We start from the raw sequence: 16,688 nt of genomic DNA, 5'->3' as shown, positions 1-16,688 counted from the left end.
TTTTTAGTCTGAAATTTTTGTTTATGAAGCTATGTTATTGGTATTATCATATACAAGCGAGAAAGATGTAGTTAGCTAGATAGATGAGTTCCACAAGGAACCTAATAACCATTGACCTAACTTCTCCTCCATCTTGTTCTTAATGTTCATTGTGCTGGTTTCAAACACTATTGCAACTGCATATAATTGGTGTAAGCTCGGGGACCTCCATTCCACCAACTCACTCCAAAAAACTTAAACAAAAGACATCCTCCAACCACTTGCCTTCTTGGTATATATGTCCAAATCGGTTGGCTGTTTTATTATCTACCCCATGATGCTGTTTTGAGCAAATGAGTTGGTCAATAATTCTTGTTAATTGTGCACTCAAGAAATTTACACACTTTGGTTCCTTCCAGTTAAAGAGTTATTCATTCGTATCTGTAAATTGTTAACTTATATATTAAAGTGAGTGTTAGCGAGAAATGATTTGCGTACACTCAACTTTTTTTTTGCACACTTATTGTCGTGTCTTTTGAATTTATTCCTTTTAAAAGATAGAATAATGTATGAACATCTACAATGTTAAGCCTGTAAATCTAGTTAGGCTAGGGTTTTGGTTTATTTGGAATTTTGGTTATTTAAATGCAAGGCTTAGGGTTCTGGGTTGTTGTTCTCTAATATACATAATGAGCTTTAGACTTATGTATTAACTTTTTTAAGGAAATTGTTATGGCATTCTAAAAATCTCATTCTACACTTCAAACTTTCTATATTTGGAAGAAAAAAATAAAATTTGTGAGGAGTGGAGAATGAGATTTTTAGAGTGTCAATAACACTTCCGTTTTTAAGTAATTATATTCCATAATTCATATTAGGAGTTTCTATTTAGATTTTCGTCTTAACACTGAATTATTGTCATTTCAACTTCGATTCCATTCTTGTTATCTCTCTATTTTCTGTTGTTTATTATTTAATATTCGATTCTATAGTGATTTGACTTTACTCTAAACTGTTAGCATTTTTGGATTTAACTTTAATCATAGTATCGTTGAATAACAACTTATTGTTATTGATTACGTAAATAATAGAAAAAATGTACATGAAAAAATAAAAAAAACTTATTGTTTACATTTCTGTGAACAAAATCATTTTTAATTCGTAGGGAAAATGTTTAAATGTGGTCCTAATCCAGAAGAGAAAAAAAAAAAAAAACTGTGGAGAAACTGGCACTTTATGACATGTTTCATTGCTCATCAAAAGAATAATTAATCTAAAATTTATATTTTAAATTATCGTTTCACCTTAAGATGGATTTCCAATTGCAACTAATATTTCCGGGTTGAAAAAACAAACCCAACCCATACCATACCATACTTCTTTCTCTATCACTCTCAGTCTCACCTTAATTATGTCATAAATTTAGAATCCCTACTTATCTCATGGGGGGCCAATGTTAGGGCATTACCTAATATATTGAAAGTGAAGCATAAACAATCAACGTTCCTAATTTTAGGTGCACCCTGAAAAGTGTTTTGCCCAAGAAAATGTTACTTTCACGGTGACACTAATTTTGTTTTTCTTCTTTGTGTGGCGATTAAAAAAATGAAAAACCTAAGCTGCTAGCTACTATAAATTGAATCCAACTAATCACACGATGATGGCCAAATAACCGCCCTTTCCTTTTTCCCTCTTGCGGCAACAAATGTAAGGATAACATATTTTAAGAACATTTAGCTAATAAAAAAACATCACTAACTGAGATCTTTCTGTTGGTGCCAAATTAACAACTAATTAACTCAGAATATAGAATATTGGGAGGGCCATGCGGTTGTGTCGGATAAAGACACGAAGTTGACATATGTAATCTGAACTTAACCCCCAAAATAATCTAACTATTTACTGAAAAGAATTAAAACAAAAAAAAAGGTACCTAATTTAGAAGGGTGCTTGTACGATTATGGATGTGTAACCCAAATTGGCAAATTCCACATCAGAAAATGCAGTGTCCAATAGCAACAAGGCACGCATATGCATGCGTACGTGAATGAAATAGGAAAAGGTCAGTTGGCCAAATCTGTTAATTATAAATACTTACATACATATACAGATAATTTATTTAACGAAAGGGATCCATATTTTTCTGAAAAAATGGGAGCACCCTCTTGACTGTTAAATTGGTTTTAATGAAATTTTGTGGTTTAGATTAAATAGCTTATAAAATCTTTTTATCCTTTTTTTTTTCCTTTACATTTTTTTTTCTTTTCCCTATTTCTTTTTTCTTTTCTGGTTCTCTCTGTTTCCTTGCGACACAAACGCACATGCATTTCCCACGAATAGAGCTTCGCACTCAACCAAATCACAAACCATCGTGTCTAACCTTTAAGATTTCAGGTATAGGTCTCCTCCTCATTCACTATTTTAGGTGTATAATTTGGATATTGGGTTGAACAATTGGGGTTTATATTGTTCGAATTCTAAACACAAAAACCTATTTCCATTCTGATTTAGGATGGTTCCGGTTTCAAATGGGTCCATAAATTTGGTGGTCTTCTTTTGGGTTTTAGGGTAAAAACCTTTTGAGTTCTAATTTAAATTGGTTACAAATTTGAATAGGTCCATAAATTTGGTGGTTTTCTTTCGGGTTTTAAGGTAAAAACCTTTTGACTTCTAATTCAAATTTGCTTACAGATTTGAATGTGTTAGTGGAGTAGTTGAATAATTTGACTTTTATTCTTCTGTTCAAGTTTTGTTGATGCTTTTTATTATTCTTTTTGGTGTGGATGTTTAATTGTGCTAATGTTTATGTTCAAGTTATGGAAGCTAATGAGATGGCTATTGAAGTTACGGAAATTGACAAAATGCCTATTCAAGTTATGAAAGCTAATGAAATGCTAGTTCCCATGGAAAATCAGTCAGAAATTGTAGCTAACATTTGTTTTTTCTATCCTCAAGTAACGGATGAGTTCAAGCCTACCATAGGTCACAAAGTGCTTGAATTTTACAACAACTATGCAAGGGAGGTTGGGTTTAGTGTCCGGATGCATTAAAGTAAGAAAAATAAGGATGGTGAGATCACAGAAAAGGAGTTTGTGTGTAACAAAAAGGGAAGTAATACAAAAGAATGGATTGGTGACTGAACAAAAGTGTCATGGATTAACCAAAGAGGGTTGTAAAGCAAGATTGATAGTTGTGAGATCTAAACTTGGTGGGTATGCAGTCATCATATTTGACGAGGGTCATAATCATCCAATGGCATCGCCACGAAGACGCCACTTGCTAAAGTCTCATCGCAAAGTTACCAAGTGTCATAAAATATTAGCTGATTATTTAGACATGGCAAACATACCTCCACGCAAACAATTTGATATTCTTGGATTACAGGTAGGTGGAATTGAAAATATTGGTTGTACACAAGAAGATTTATATAACTATTGAATAAAAGTGCGAAACCAGGTGAAGGAAGAAAGCAATTCTAAATTCACACTTAAAATTCAAGCAAATGAAGAACACAACATAACTCAATGTTTTTAGGCAGATGCAAGTTCTAGGCAAGCATACAAGTTTTATGGTGATGTGGTTATTTTTGACATTACATACAACACCAATATCTACAGGATGCTAATCTCATATTTTTGTTCTTGATTTACATGATGTTAATGGGGTTCCTCTGTTTTGTTTAAGTTTATTCTATGAATTTGGAGGAATTGAGCGTGAACTTGAAGGAATTCAAGTATTTTGTACAACTTTATTTAGAAATTTATATTTCAATCACAAAGAACAATAGCATACCTATCACATCCCGGCCTGGGCGGGACCACTTCCCGGGCTTGACTCCACCGTAGCACGATATTGTCCGCTTTGTGCCCTGAACACACCCTCACGGTTTTGTTTCTGGGAATTCACACGAGAACTTCCCAGTGGGTCACCCATCATGGGATTGCTCTCGCGTCTACTCGCTTAACTTCGGAGTTCCGATAGAACCCGAAGCCAGTGAGTTCCCAAAAGGTCTCGTGCTAGGTAGAGATGGGAATATACATATAAGGATCACTCTCCTGGACGATGTGAGATGTCACAATCTACCCCCTTTAGGGGCCCGACGTCCTCGTCGGCACACTACGGCCAGGGTTAGGCTTTGATGCCAAATTGTCACATCCCGGCTCGGGCAAGACCATTTCCTGGCCCCGACTTCACTATAGCACGATATCGTCCGCTTTGGGCGCCGAACACACCCTCACGGTTTTGTTTCTGGGAACTCACACGAGAACTTCCCAGTGGGTTACCCATCATGGGATTGCTCTCGCGTGCTACTCGCTTAACTTTGGAGTTCCGATAGAACCCGAAGCCAGTAAGCTCCCAAAAAGCCTCCTGCTAGGTAGATATGAGAATATACATATAAGGATCACTCTCCTGGGCGATGTGGGATGTCACAATACCAACTTTGGAGGCAACCTTTTTGATTTCATGAATATCAATCCAATTCTTTTACAATGCTTCTCATGTATAGTGAAAAACAATACCAATTTACAAAAATCGATAAATAAAGACTTGAACGGCTCCTACTTGATCAAAGCAGCAGGTGGTTATCCATGGATAGTCCATATTCATAGTAAATACTTGAACGGCTCTTGCAAAAAAAATTGTGACAAGCAAAATCATTCGCGTTGTTTGATAAAGAATTTTCTGGTGGAAGAACACCAAAGGATCAACTACGTTTAAGAAATATACCCAAAAGCAAATGGTAGCCTCAATGGAAAGCAAATATTCAAACGAGTAATACAAATGGCATGATTGGCAAGAAATGGCATATACACAGTCAATTTAATAAGTAAAAGCAAATGGCAAACAATTTAATTAGTTATGAAAATAGCTAGCCTCAATAGCAAGTCCTTGCCAATCAATGGTTTTCCTGCAAAATCAAAACTCAAAAGGTTATAAGGTCCCAAGTTCATTCTCTATTAATTGAGTCCATTCAAATCTGTAAGCAAATTTGAATTAGAAATCAAAAGATTTTTACCTTAAAACCCGAAAGAAAACCACCAAATTTATGGACCCATTCAAATTTGTAACCAATTTGAATTAGAACTCAAAAGGTTTATACCCTAAAACCTGAAAGAAAACCACCAAATTTATGGACCCATTCGAAACTGGACCATCCCGAATTAGAACAGAAATAGGTTTTTGCATTTAGAATTCGAAAAATATAAATCCCAATTGTTCAACCTAATATCCAAATTAATCACCCAAAATAATGAATGAGGAGGAGACCTATACCTGAAATCTCAAAGGTTAGACGTGATAGCCTATGATTTGGCTGAGGGCGAAGCTTTGTTCGTGGGAGATGCTTGTGCGACTGTGTCGCAAGGAAGAGGAGAGAACCAGAAAAGAAAAAGGAAATAGGGAAAAGAAAAAGAAAAAAGAAAAGGATAAAAAAGATTTTATGAGCTATTTAATCTCAACCGCACAATTTCATTAAAACCAATCAAACGGTCAAGAGGTGTATCCCCATTTTTTTAGAAAAATAGGGATCCCTCTTGTTAAAGGATCCACATACATATGTGTGTGTGTGTGTGTGTGTGTGTGTATGTAAAGGGACACTATAAAATGCTCCAACTTATCCTGTTTGTAAGGAAATAAAAAAACTTATCTTGTTTGTAATTTAGAAAAATATATCATATTTGTTGGATGATGTAGTCACATGACTATGAAGTTGCGTATGTTTAGAATATGAGTAATGTTAGGTAGACAATCACGTCATATGGTTTTTAATTAGGTGAGATATTATTAGTAAAATATAAACACATTAATCAACACGTAAGTAATATTTCAATGTCAACAACTACGTCATATGATTTACAAAATATGGTTTAACAGATGGTTTCTCAGCATTATCTTTAATATGTGCGTCCGCGCGTAAGTATGTACAGCGTATGGGGGGTCTTGAATCCATTTCCCCATAAAATTATGTTACACCAATCACTAACATGATTATTGTACTCGAAACACGGGTGGTTCACCATCTATTATTATTTTATAAGTGGAGGAAATTTATTTTTTAAGTTATTAATTTTTTAAATCAAATATTTCACCACTTGTATAATGACACGTAGTGTACTATTTCGTATTCCAGACACACTAAAAAATCTCTCGTCTTCATAGGTGTAAAGTAAAGCATGCATGCATGGTTAATCTGCTCTACTAATTTCGTAGGGCGGCACAAAGCATCTTCTAAGATAGGAACTACTGAGGTGTAGGTCACTTTTATTCGGGAAAAAAAATACGCGGAATCAAAATCAAATTATCTTTGTCTTATATTCTGCTCCATTTTTTTAACTTCGACATCTTTGCTTCATGTCTTTCTATGTGCATAAGGTATCGTATCCCATCGAATCGGAATATTTAGGTAAAGTTACCAAATCCAACTCCGACTCCATTCATGATCAATGATCAACAAACAACATAAATTATTCCAATATACTATCAAAAGCCCACTAAATCGATCAACAAACTTAGGCTTTATAATTATAAAATGATTCATGAGATTGACGTAAACTCCTTACATTTGTCACTGACATGAAAATCGGTAGAAGTAGTCTACGAATTTATCAACCGTGAATTGTTTTAGTCTTTCTATGAAAAATATGTCAATATTTTCGTTAAGTGGAGATGTTGATTTGACAAAAACACCCTTAAAAAAAGTGGTCACGTGGTCGTTTACGTAACAATTTAACGAGGATACAGACAACTTTTAGATGAAATGACCAGAATGATTTACAATGAATAAACTCAAAAATTACTTCGATTGATTTTCATTGAAGAGACCAAAGTAAAGAGCCATTTCGCTAAAAAGTCAGAAACATATATATGCCATTTATGCAAAGGGATCCCTATTTTTTTTTTTTAAATGGGGATTACGTGTGGGGCCCACTTCACATCGAATTTCAACAATCCGAACAGTCTATGTTGTAAGTCTCGATCCATTGATCATCCTTGCAAAAATTCAATTCAATCCGAAACCATTTGCCTATTTAATTATCAAAATCAAATTTCGTTGTTTCTTATATAACAAAGTATTCGTTCATTTCTTTGAACCCAATTAGATATTTTAAATATATCCGATTTGGCTAATATTTTGCATGAATGATCTATGAGGTACAACTTGAAAAATAGACTGTTCAGCTTGTTAAAGTTCGATGTGGTGTGGACCCATAACTAATCCTTATTTTTATAAAAAAATGATGACCCCTTCTCTTAAAGGCTCTCTCTCTCTCTCTCTCTCTCTCTATATATATATATATATATATATATATGTGATGGCCAGTACTAATAACTGTAGTTAAAACATATAAATATAGAGTTCGTTTGAATGTACTTTTAAAATAACTGAAAGCGTTTTTGGTGAAAATCTTTTTGGAAACAATCTTTAATAAAAATGCTAATAAATCTTGAAAAAGCACTAAGTGCTTCCTAGAAGAAGCACATAAGTGGTGCTTTTTGTATAAAACATTTAAAGTGCTTCTGAAACCTAATAATATTTTATCTAAAAGCGCTTTCAATCATTTTAAAAGGATATCCAAACGAGCTCCTATATTCTCCGTGTTCCTTTCATGCCATGTTTTATGTAGTGTTCGATCTCAAGAGCTTCCTTTATTCTTTAGGATCATTGATTACTAAAACTAAAATTAATCAAATAGTGCAAGTAGCCAAGTATATATCCAAATTCAACCAATTACTTATAAACGTAGGACTTTATATGCATGGCCACCGAGAATAATTTGCAACTCTTCACATGAAAACTTTAACCTACTGTTTTCCAGATATATATACCAATTCAACTTATATGAATTAATTCCCATAAAAAAAAAAAAAAAAACCTAGATTCATTGATGTTTCTTTAACTTTTAATATATACCAATTCAATCTTGATCTACATCATCATTGGATATTTATTTTGTTTTTTTTCTTTTACATCATCATTCAACAATAGTTTACAACGATACATTTATAATTCAAGGATTAAAAGAATAAATTAGTATTGAACTCATCATTTATCACATTTGGAAACTAAAAACCTTTCACCGTTGTGTAGTGAAAGCTTGATGTAAATCATTAAACATTGATTGTTAATGGCTCAACTTTGATCTCACTTTTTCTTACCTTTGAAAAGAAGATTAAAATATAAACAAGAATAATATTTGGCTACTCAAATATAAGTAGGAACTCTTATTCAAAACTCTTAGTGTTTTAATCACAGAGCTTTGTGTTTATGATCAAAACCAGCCCTACTATGAATCACACTGTAAATATCATCTCTGCAAAAAATAAATTAAAACTAAGGTCGTTTAGTCAATATATTGTAGCAAATACATAGACGATTCATAATGCTTTTACCAATACCATTCATTTGTTTTTAAACAGTTTGATGACTAAACGACCTTAGTTTTAAGTCATTTTTTGCAAAGGAAATCTTTATAGGGTGATTTGTAATATGAACGATTCTGATTATAAACACGAAGTTCTATAAGTTGAGAACGAACAATTTTGAGAAATTTTGAGTATGAGTTCTTACTTATCTTTGAGTAGCTAAGTATTGTTCTATAAACAATATCTTCTAGATAGTACGGGAGAGAAAGGAGGTTTATACTTAAATTTATTTTTTTAGTTCAAAATTCATTAAATAAAAGGGAATACGTACAACTGGAAAATATAGTACTAACAATGAATCTCGATAAAAATCTTGTCGGGGATTTCAACCTGATCGAAAAGAAAAAAAAAAGTCTTGCACTTAACTAGTAATACTATCCTCAAACAGAATATGAGAGATTACATCGAGAGGTTGCTCAAACCAGGAGACTTGGTGTCAAACTTAATCTTGCTGACTACCTTACTTGTCTCTCTTCGATTGAAAACGAATCCTAAAGTGGGATATATATGATTGTTAATTTTGTTTGCTAAGCATTGTATATAGTCATACAAACATGCGTTCATACTACATATAATCGATTGGTCATTAGCCTCTGTTCTATTTTTTGAAAAAAAAGAAAAGAAGAAAAGGTCATTGCCGAAATTTATAATAAAAAATAACCACAAATTAATGAAAATCTCAACATATTAAAAAGGAAAAATATTATTTTGACAAAAAAAAGGAAAAATATTATAAGTCGACAAAACTTCTAAATTATTAAGAAAAAAAAAAGGTATTATAAGTGGACAGAAATTATTAAAAAGGAAAAATCTCAACACATTTCAAAGCAAACAAAACGTTGAAAAATGGTGACAGAACTTCTAAATAATTAAGAAGAAAAAAAAAAGGTATTATAAGTGGACAGAAATTATTAAAAAGGAAAAATCTCAACACATTTCAAAGCAAACAAAACGTTGAAAAATGGTGACAGAATTTCTAAATAATTAAGAAGAAAAAAATGTATTATAAGTGGACAGAAATTATTAAAAAGGAAAAATCCCAACACATTTCAAAGCAAACAAAACGTTGAAAAATAGTGTCTATATCAAAATGATCGTGTAACCGAAGAAAAATGTCCAAATCAGTGCGTTGTCATTCTCTGGAGAAGAAGCCTAAAACATAATTCCTCAATTTTCTCTGTTTTAGTGGATCTTTTTACAACAGGCAGCAGAAAGCTTTCAGTTGCATGATTGCTTTTGTCTTCCCAGTTCCCATCTCCCACTTCTCACCCGCATATTTAAGCCAATTAATTAATTTCAGCTTCCCTTCAAGTAAGTGGTCAGTAGTGCCGTGTGAAAGAGGAGAGCTAAAACTCTAATACCGACTACATTCATAAAAGATATACATAAGCACAAACAATAGTGATTTTGTTATGCAGTAGAAATTACACAGATGTTATCAATAATTGAGGACGAACTTCAAGTTTGTATAAATTACACGATGTTGATCAGAATTGGTTAAAAAGTCTTTGAGTCTTCTTATATGAAAATTTTGAACCATCGTGTCAAAGCGATCAGCTTATCCCTTAAAGAGAAGCTATTCTTCAATGCAACATAACAGTGTTGCAAATATTTTTAATACCGTTCAATTACTGTTATTTTACCATTGAAGAACGAATTTATTTTTTATTGCATTTCCCACTCTCTCTCTCAGCTCATCATGTAGTCTGTATATAATCCAATGCTAAGAGAGCGAGAGTCGTACATTTCTAGTCACCTAGCACTGTCTCACTCAAGCGAAAATCCTTTCACTCCAGAGTTTTTTTTTTACGAAAATCCCTTCTAATTCTCTCGCATTTGCCATTTACTCCCTCAGAAATCAGTAGCTACTGTTCTGAGCACATTGGTGTCTCACTCTCTCTGCGCCTTTCTGCCATTTTTATTCAGAAAACTCTGCTACTTCCCAGGTGATGTAGCTGCAAGCTTACACATCGTCTGTGAGTTCTGAATTTTCTGTGCTTTTTTTGCTCCACTCCCAAAAGGCAAAGGGTTTTTCTTGAATAATGTAATCTCGAGTAAAGTTTTCTTCTTTTTTATATTCGCTATTTGGTTGCCCATTTGCTCAAAAGGGTTCTAAATTATCTGTAATTTCAGTCATGGGATTTCGCTAATCTTGCTGCATAGAATTCCTTTGTCCAGTTTTTTTTTCAAAATTTTGAGTCTTTTGTTTTGTTCTATCGTAAAAAAGAAGCATTTTGCTTTTGTTTTGTGAGTACCCATTTGCTTAAAATCGTTCTAAACTATTCCAAATGCTGTTTATGATGATGGGTTTTCGCTAATTTGCCTGTTCTTTCTGTGAAACCCTCAAAGTCTGAAACTTGATTGCGATTTTCGCCAGTTAAAGCTCGCAAATTTGTACCAAATATCTGGTGTTTTAGCATTTATATGCACCTGCCTTTTCTGATAAGAGAAGGGATGGATCTCAGCTTTGTCCAAGTGTACCGCTAGTAGTGTGACTTGAGCACATGGAAAATGCTGGCTCATTTCGTTAATTTTCGAACTTCCTGATCGATTCACAGTGAATTTGATTCGCTTATCCTTGGCTCGTGCAAGATATGGAATCTAAGTAGCTCAATTTGCCAACTGGTTCTTTTGTTCCTCATAGAAATATATACCACATTCTTTATTGATTCCTTGAAATGTAAATTTCACACTTCCAATATCTGTTCATTCATATATAGACCTCATTAAGGGTCTCTCATACTGCAAAAATCCAATGACTCAACACTTTTCTTTCCCGCTTGTTTTTGACCTTCAAAGCTCTATGATGGTCAAGAAATCTTTCTCTGTCTGCCCGTAACATCGTACGTTTTATTTATACCCTAAAGCAAACTTAGAAACCATATTGGCCTCTCGAGTCCCTTGTTTGGATCTGAACTTTAACGGCCTGCTTTCTTGTCACTCAAACAAGAACTAGAAAAGTTTCCATTTTCTTCTTGTTTCCAAAGTATTGGACATATTATGGAAGAAACATTTGTTCCCTTTCGCGGGATAAAGAATGACCTCAAGGGGAGACTTCTGTGCTACAAACAGGATTGGACTGGTGGCTTACGCGCGGGAATCAGGTTCGTGAACGTCGTATTTCTCATTTTTATATCACAAAAACAGGATACTTTTATGTTTCTAATGAAAATCATCTGATAAGCATCTCAGCTTAGGAAGCTTTTTGTCCAAACAATATTTCATATTGGCACTTCTGTATTGTACCTTACTCAAGTTATTATGACCATTATCTTCTTTTGTGTAGGATCTTGGCGCCAACAACATATATATTCTTTGCTTCAGCAATTCCAGTTATCTCCTTTGGGGAACAGCTCGAAAGAAATACAAGTTGAACAATACCTTTTTATTTTACCTTCCCTTTTGACTGTCGTGTCCTTTTAGAATTTTTCTTCTGGAGTTAATTTTCTGAAAAGTGCTGTATTTATGTATCTTTACAGATGGAAGCTTGACTGCAGTACAGACTCTTGCATCCACATCACTTTGTGGCATTATCCACTCAATTGTTGGAGGACAGCCCCTGCTTATACTAGGGGTGGCTGAGCCAACGGTATTGATGTATACATTTATGTTCAACTTTGCTAAGGACCGGAAGGATTTGGGGCAGGAACTCTTCTTAGCCTGGACTGGATGGTATCTCTCTAGAACACTCTGGAAATCTTAACATTACAAAGCAATTGATTTTCTGATGAAACTGAACATTTTTTTCCCATGGTATGGGTATCTAGGGTATGTATGTGGACAGCCCTTTTGCTATTCTTGCTGGCGGTTCTGGGTGCGTGCTCTATTATAAATAGGTTTACGCGTGTTGCTGGTGAATTGTTTGGTCTGCTAATTGCAATGCTTTTTATGCAGCAGGCCATAAGGGTGAGTTTTCTTTATAATCCTTTACTATTAATTTATCAATTTTAATGTTGTATACTAGAGTTTTAAACCTTTTGAGATTTAATTATACATGAATTCCAAAAGGATATCTCAATTCAATAATTTCTGGGGTGGTGTTATTTTCGGGAACAAAAAGATTATATTTCCAGGATCTCTATACTTCTATGCTCTAGAACTGTTCTCTTCATTTTGAATTCAACTTATGAAACCATTCTACAGGGACTTGTGGAGGAATTTGGCATACCCGAGAGGGAAAATCTTAATCAGACTGCACTCCAACCTTCTTGGCGGTTTGGCAATGGAATGTTTGCACTAGTTCTGTCATTTGGCCTGCTTTTAACTGCTTTGAGAAGCCGTAAAGCTAGATCCTGGCGTTATGGAACAGGTACGTGGAATTTGCTTTTGAGCTTTAGTAAGAAGTTGAAAGTTTAAATCATGTTCATTTATAATGCATCTCTATTTCTCTTATGAAAGGTTTAATTGAATCTCTGAGAATGGTCAGTTTTGTACGTCTACTATGTCAACTATATATCTTAGAAACATTCCTGTCTGGCAAATGTTATAGGTTGGCTACGGGGATTAATTACGGATTATGGAGTTCCATTTATGGTGCTTGTTTGGACTGCTGTTTCTTACATACCAGTAAATGATGTCCCTAGAGGAATCCCAAGACGACTGTTCAGTCCAAACCCATGGTCTCCTGGTGCATACTCAAACTGGACAGTTATCAAGGTGAGATTGTAGAGATTATTTCCCGAACACTTTGTAAAACACTTCCATGACATCTAAGCCTTACATCTAACTGGATGTTGCCAAATTTGTGCTTTCTTTCCTTTAAATCCCAGCTACCTACTCGTGTTGTTTAATTGTGCAGGAGATGATGAATGTACCTCCATTATATATAGTTGGAGCATTTATACCAGCAACTATGATCGCTGTGCTCTACTACTTTGATCACAGTGTTGCATCTCAACTTGCCCAACAGAAGGAATTTAATCTAAAGAAACCGGCTTCATATCATTATGACCTTCTTCTTCTGGGTTTTCTGGTAAGCTGCTTCCAGACCAGCTAAATTGAGATAGAGATTTTACCTACTCATATATCTTGAAAGTTCTCCTTTAAATTCTGATTATTTGCTTCCAGGTCATGTTATGTGGGCTTATTGGCATTCCCCCTTCCAATGGAGTAATCCCACAATCTCCTATGCATACAAAAAGCTTAGCTACTCTAAAACATCAGGTAGTTTAGTTTTCTGCATAGTGAGAGTTAGCTTGTCTTTTAAATAATGGAATTGTTTGCTCACAAGATTTTGATAAGCATACGAGCTTGCGTGAATTAGTGTCTTTTGGAGACATTTGATGGGTCAATATATGGATATTAGGACTCTTGATACTTGTTTCTCACGCTGCTACTATTGATTCTTGCTGAGAGGACATCTCTCAGTCATTCTTCCGCTTCCCTTTTGAGTGTGTTTATGCAATAGTGAATACTTTATTGTGATGTTGAATATGTTAATTAATAGAGTGGATTGGTTCTTTTCTGTGGAATAGCTTTTGCGGAATAAGCTTGCATCAACAGCTCGAAATAGTATTCGCAAAAATTCAAGTTTGAGTGATTTATACCAAAGCATGAAAGATACATACAACGGAATGCAGACTCCACTAGCCTACCAACTTCCATCTGCTTTGGTAAATCTATCTACTACATTATTCATGATTGATACAAAAGTTTATATCTTTTATCCTTCTGCTTTAAAATCTGTCATTCGAACAGGGACTAAAAGAGCTGAAGGAATCCACAGTCCAATTGGCCTCTAGTGCTGGCTACATTGATGCCCCTGTTGATGAGACTCTTTTTGATGTGGAGAAGGATATTGACGATCTTCTGCCCATTGAAGTAAAAGAGCAACGTCTTAGCAATCTGCTTCAATCATTGATGGCTGGTTGTTGTGTTGCTGCTATGCCTGTTTTGAAGAAAATCCCAACATCAGTTCTTTGGGGTTATTTTGCTTTCATGGCGATTGAAAGCTTGCCTGGAAATCAATTTTGGGAGAGGATATTGTTTCTTTTCACTGCTCCAAGTCGAAGATACAAGTAAGTTGGTACTTTCCCTTGTAATGTAACAATGATTCTTTCACTAAATACTCTTCCGCATATTGCACATTGGAAATTATACCACATGGTTTGCTTCAGAATTTCTAGATACGAGTGCGTGGAAAGATGTTTTAGAATCTTAAAATTTAACTTCCTCAGACTTAAATATTACCGTTTTTCTTTATCTAGATCATGACTAGTATTATCTTTGAAAAATCGTCAAATGGTAACCATCATCCATCTTGCTAGGGTGCTGGAGAAGAATCATGAAACCTTTCTTGAGACTGTGCCTTTCAAAACAATTGTGGCCTTCACAATGTTCCAGACGGCTTACTTGCTTTTGTGTTTTGGCTTAACATGGATCCCGATCGCTGGGGTGCTATTCCCATTGTTGATCATGCTTCTAGTCCCGGTGCGGCAGTATTTTCTCCCCAAGTTTTTCAAAATAGCTCACCTTCAAGACCTGGATGCTGCAGAATATGAGGAAGCCCCTTCCATCACTCTCAACCTGTCCCTTGAAGTGAGTTATCTAAATCCTTTCATTCAGTTCATACATGAAAAAATTGTGAACATCTTGAATTCTATATATCATGAAAATAAACCAGAGTTGGACCTTGAGTTTCGATCAGAAGGGTGTATAAATCCAAAGTTTGGATCAGATTGGAACTTGTGCTATTCGGATTCTATCCTATTAAAGTGCTTATAGAAAGCCTTCATTAGCTTATCTTTTAGAAATTCTTGTGCCGATGCTGATGTTTTCTATGCATGACAGGATCTAGATCTTCAATCAAGAACCACTAACATTGACGGTGGGGAGATGCTTGACGAAATTATCACAAGAAGCCGTGGTGAGATCCGCCACACTCACAGTCCAAAAACATCAAGTTTGACCCCTACTCCTCCAGAAGGTAGCCCGCGGATGTCACAGTTAGTGTTCAGCCCCCGTTTAAATGGACTGAGAGGAGAAAGAAGCCCCCCTACTGAGCGGTCAGGACTTGAAACAACACAGGCTTCTGGACGAAGCTTTCATGGTTCTTCAAGCTAAAATTGCGACTCTGGTGAGATTATTCTTGGCAATGGTCTCGAGAGGTTATGTACTAAGTATATGTGTACGAAGTGTCATCTTTTTCGGTGTGTTTCTAACTTTTCGTGATAATGTACGATGTTTATCATTGTTCTTGTCTCTCGATTAGCTGGTGGGCAGAGAAGATGATTACAATAATGCAGGAGCTGTAATAATTTTCTCATTCAAACTAAATGCGAACTGTGCAGTCTATCTCAATATTTCCGAAAGTTCATAGCAGCGTCTTCTTTCAATCATTTGGTTTTCAGTTTTCCGAAGTAAAAAACACTGAATCCGTTGTATTCACCAATCCTTACCGCAAAACTTAGGCATCGTCTGTCTGAATACTTGAGACTTGAACCGCTCGTTTGGTGCCTAGGATTGAACTGAATACTCTCGGAATCCGCTTCTATTCTTATCATGTACCACTCCAAACCTTTGATTGATATTTGATGGCGATGAGAAACAGATTGCATAAATACTCGGCGGATGATGATGATCTAGGATTTCTCTTAAATGGTGGAATATTGCATGCTTACTCTCCACTGGAAATGGTTTGGAGTATCTCCCCAAGTGGCCTTTTAGTTTTGTATGCTTATCTTCCTCTCAGTTTTATGGTACGGAATAAGATTTTTAACCCACTTTTGGGGACCCAGCAACCCAGCATTCATACCTAACTAAAGTTTCGCATGAAGATGTCACCTTTGTTTAAGGGTCACTTTACAGCCACTCAAAGCTAATGTAAAACTAGTGACACTTTCAATGTGTAAGCACCTGATTCGAACAAAAAATCTCGTGTGCATGTTGTTTTTTTTCTTTATCACATTGAAGAGAATTCAAACATATTCTAGTCCTAATTCGTTACCTCACCTTCTTTCATCACTTTAAGTACCTCAAGAATGTTATTACGGGAATGTGAAATCAATCACATCACTCGTGTGCAATAATAATCAACCCACTCGACATTCATTCTTAACATGGGGTAAGAGGCTAGTAGATTATGAAAAACATGAAAGAGATAGAGCGGTATTAGAAATTTAATTAGTACCTTAAGAAATTTCAGACGATTGTTTGATTAAAGATTGAATTGATGATTACAATGAACTAGAAATAATATGGTTCAAATTCGCTTTTGACGAGAATCGAACCTAAAACCTCTCATTTACGAATAAAGAGGAATACCATTTAACCGTAGTACTAAGTAT

The 16,688-nt window shown here is 35.0% G+C and overlaps 1 protein-coding gene across 1 annotated transcript; it reads left to right on the top strand.

Moving 5' to 3' along the window:
• The first annotated feature begins 10,141 nt into the window (after window positions 1-10,141).
• On the top strand, window positions 10,142-15,713 carry LOC103953010 (probable boron transporter 2). The gene is made up of 12 exons (XM_048589604.1): window positions 10,142-11,507; window positions 11,690-11,772; window positions 11,883-12,075; window positions 12,171-12,309; window positions 12,547-12,712; window positions 12,893-13,059; window positions 13,202-13,375; window positions 13,471-13,566; window positions 13,878-14,015; window positions 14,101-14,420; window positions 14,670-14,940; window positions 15,193-15,713. Exons 1-12 carry the CDS (start codon window positions 11,404-11,406, stop codon window positions 15,463-15,465), a joined length of 2,124 nt encoding a protein of 707 aa, XP_048445561.1. The 5' UTR covers window positions 10,142-11,403; the 3' UTR covers window positions 15,466-15,713.
• The last annotated feature ends 975 nt before the right edge of the window (window positions 15,714-16,688 follow it).

The sequence above is a fragment of a genome, unplaced genomic scaffold (genome assembly GCF_019419815.1).
Source record: "Pyrus x bretschneideri cultivar Hongxiangsu unplaced genomic scaffold, Pyrus_bretschneideri_v1 Contig3, whole genome shotgun sequence".
Taxonomy (NCBI): Eukaryota; Viridiplantae; Streptophyta; class Magnoliopsida; order Rosales; family Rosaceae; genus Pyrus; species Pyrus x bretschneideri.
The sequence above is the reverse complement of the archived record's forward strand: the minus strand, read 5'-3'. Positions and strand labels throughout refer to the sequence as shown.

Excerpts from the sequence above, each read along its gene's own strand:
- LOC103953010 (XM_048589604.1), top strand. The coding sequence starts at position 11,404 with ATGGAAGAAACATTTGTTCCCTTTCGCGGGATAAAGAATGACCTCAAG. Across the intron at positions 13,376-13,470 it reads TTCTTCTTCTGGGTTTTCTG|GTCATGTTATGTGGGCTTAT; the intron begins GTAAGCTGCTTC and ends ATTTGCTTCCAG. Across the intron at positions 14,016-14,100 it reads ACCAACTTCCATCTGCTTTG|GGACTAAAAGAGCTGAAGGA; the intron begins GTAAATCTATCT and ends TCATTCGAACAG.